This window comes from Acanthisitta chloris, unplaced genomic scaffold (genome assembly GCF_000695815.1).
Source record: "Acanthisitta chloris isolate BGI_N310 unplaced genomic scaffold, ASM69581v1 scaffold3319, whole genome shotgun sequence".
NCBI classification, from domain to species: Eukaryota; Metazoa; Chordata; class Aves; order Passeriformes; family Acanthisittidae; genus Acanthisitta; species Acanthisitta chloris.
This window is the reverse complement of record NW_008690648.1, coordinates 37,483-39,674: the sequence shown is the minus strand read 5'-3', so window position 1 is coordinate 39,674 and position 2,192 is coordinate 37,483. Positions and strand designations below refer to the sequence as shown.

At 46.4% G+C, this 2,192-nt stretch overlaps 1 protein-coding gene across 1 annotated transcript in view; it reads right to left on the bottom strand.

Annotated features, from left to right (window-relative positions):
* Window positions 1–230: 230 nt before the first annotated feature.
* The window catches only part of GNAO1 (guanine nucleotide binding protein (G protein), alpha activating activity polypeptide O), a gene marked incomplete at its 5' end in the record, with an annotated part of 36,547 nt that continues 34,585 nt past the window's right edge, over window positions 231–2,192 (bottom strand). The window contains one exon of the mRNA XM_009081876.1: window positions 231–418. Coding sequence (XP_009080124.1) covers window positions 231–418 — 188 coding nt within the window. The remainder of the gene's footprint in view (window positions 419–2,192) is intronic.

Below are 2,192 nucleotides of genomic sequence, written 5' to 3'. Positions count from 1 at the left end.
GAGGAGTAGAACGAGGCAGCAAGGGAATGAACCAAAAATGAACCAAAATAAAACAAAATGGGGCTGGGGAAAGCAGAACTTGCTGCAAAGTTTTCTGGGATGGGAGGAGGGATTTATGTATTTCTTCCTCATCATCTTCTGAGGAGGAAAAAACAAGAAAAGAGAGGACCTGTCCGCGGGACTGGAGGATACTCCTGGCAGGCGCCAGGAGAGCAGGGGAGGAGAGTGCTTTAGTAGAGTCCACATCCCCGCAGGTTGTTGGCAATGATGACATCCGTGACAGCATCGAAGACGAACTGGATGTTGTTGGTGTCAGTGGCACAGGTGATGTGAGTGTAGATCTCCTTGTTGGGGGACTTGTTCTTGCTCTCGTACTGAGTCTGGATGTATGCCACCGCCTCCGTGAAAGCATTGGGGCCTGTAAGAGAGCCGAGATGAGAGGAAAAAGAGCAGGTTAAAGCAATCCCATAGCCCTAAATCTGCAGGGTGCCTGCAAGTGTCCCATTCCAGGGACATGGGGAGCTCACGTGGGGCTGCTGCAGCCCAGTCGCCCCACCTCCATCTGAGGGATGGGCACTGCTACCAGCCGGGACTGCTGCCAGGCAGGAGATGCTCTCTGACTGTCAGCTCAGCTGTATTTTTATTCTGAGTTGCTGTTTATAGTCTATAGAGATGAAATGGATGAGGGAGCCGAGTGTTAAACAGGCTATGATGGTAAAAGCAGAAGAAATTCCATATCATGGTGACAAAAAAAAGAGAAGAAATCTGCCAGGAATGCAGTAAGTGCTTGACCTGGGGAAAAGGTGTAGCTTTTTTCCTTTTTTAGATTTTTTTGATTAACGTTTCAGTTTTTTGATGGAAAAGAAGACCTAACATATCCACGAATTGAGGGCAGTATTGGTAGCTGTGCCCTCTTTTCCCTGAATCACTAAGAGAAAAGGATATGAAAAGATTCAGCCTCTATTACAGCGACAAGTGGGGCTTTCTCAAAAAAAATACAGAAAGGCAAATACAGAATGTCCCTCTTTTTGAGGAATCAGGATCACAGTACTCTCTGCTAGAGCTGTGGCTAAAATCACACCATGAGGAGTTTCTTGTTTTAATGTATAGAGATGCCTGTGCCAAACCTTATTAACCATCAAGTTTTGTGTCAAAACAAGCTGAGATGGAGTCATGCAGTCGAGCAGATCCTTTCTCCTCTGACTAGCCCTGATCCTGCTCACACAGCTCCACGTGGGCACCAGCTCAGGGCTGATGAAGGTGGATTCTCTGGCTGGCCTGGAGTGCAGCCCCTCAGCACTGCTGGGCAATGCCAGGTGTCTGACCCTCGACCCCTGAAAGGCTCCACAGCAGTAACTCGGCTACTGCTTTTGGGTCCCTCTCTCTCTCCACGATGTTTTACTGATGGGAAATGCTATTAACTGCAAGAGAGAAGCTTACTGGGGCTTGAGATGTGCTGTGGTGGAAGGCAGCTGATCTGGGAAATCACTTATGCATTGCTAGTTGAGACACAAGCTCATGAAGACCACGGGCCTTGAGAACATGCTTGAAATAAGAGAAGCAAACTGTTTTCTGAGGTTCTTGCATGAAGAGCTGTGTAAAGAATCTGGGAACATTTCCACATGCTGTGCACAACCAGGAGGGTATTTTATGAACTGGAAGTTGGTTGTTCAAAGGCATGAGGATTTAGATGCTGGATTCTGTCCAGGAGAGCAAGGAATCACTAATGCCAGCGTGGTTTAAAACATGCCATGGATTCTGCTGCTCCATTGCTAAGTATTGTGGATTAGTTAAAAGCATGAGTGAATTAAAGGGATGGAAATAGTTAGTGCTCCAGCAAACAGCAGGCAAATTTGTGGATGCAGTCTTCTAATAATTCCCTGTCAGAAGAACTAATGGACATCAGAAACTTCATTTCATTAAAAGCATTTTGTGGAACCTATTTGGGATGTTGAAAGTCTGCTTGTTCAGTTTATAGGCTTTCATCAAATAATTTTCTTTAACTCCAGGGCAACATTCTAATAATGCTGCTTTTTCACAAGGCCACAAAGGCTTCATCCTCTGAGCTGTGGTCAGCAAAGCAGGGGTGAGCAGGCTGACATGTGTGTTTGGGTCCAAAGTCTGGGCTGACTGCTGGCTCAAGCTAACTTGTACCAGCACTGCTGAAACCTAAAGGGCGAGATACTTCTCAC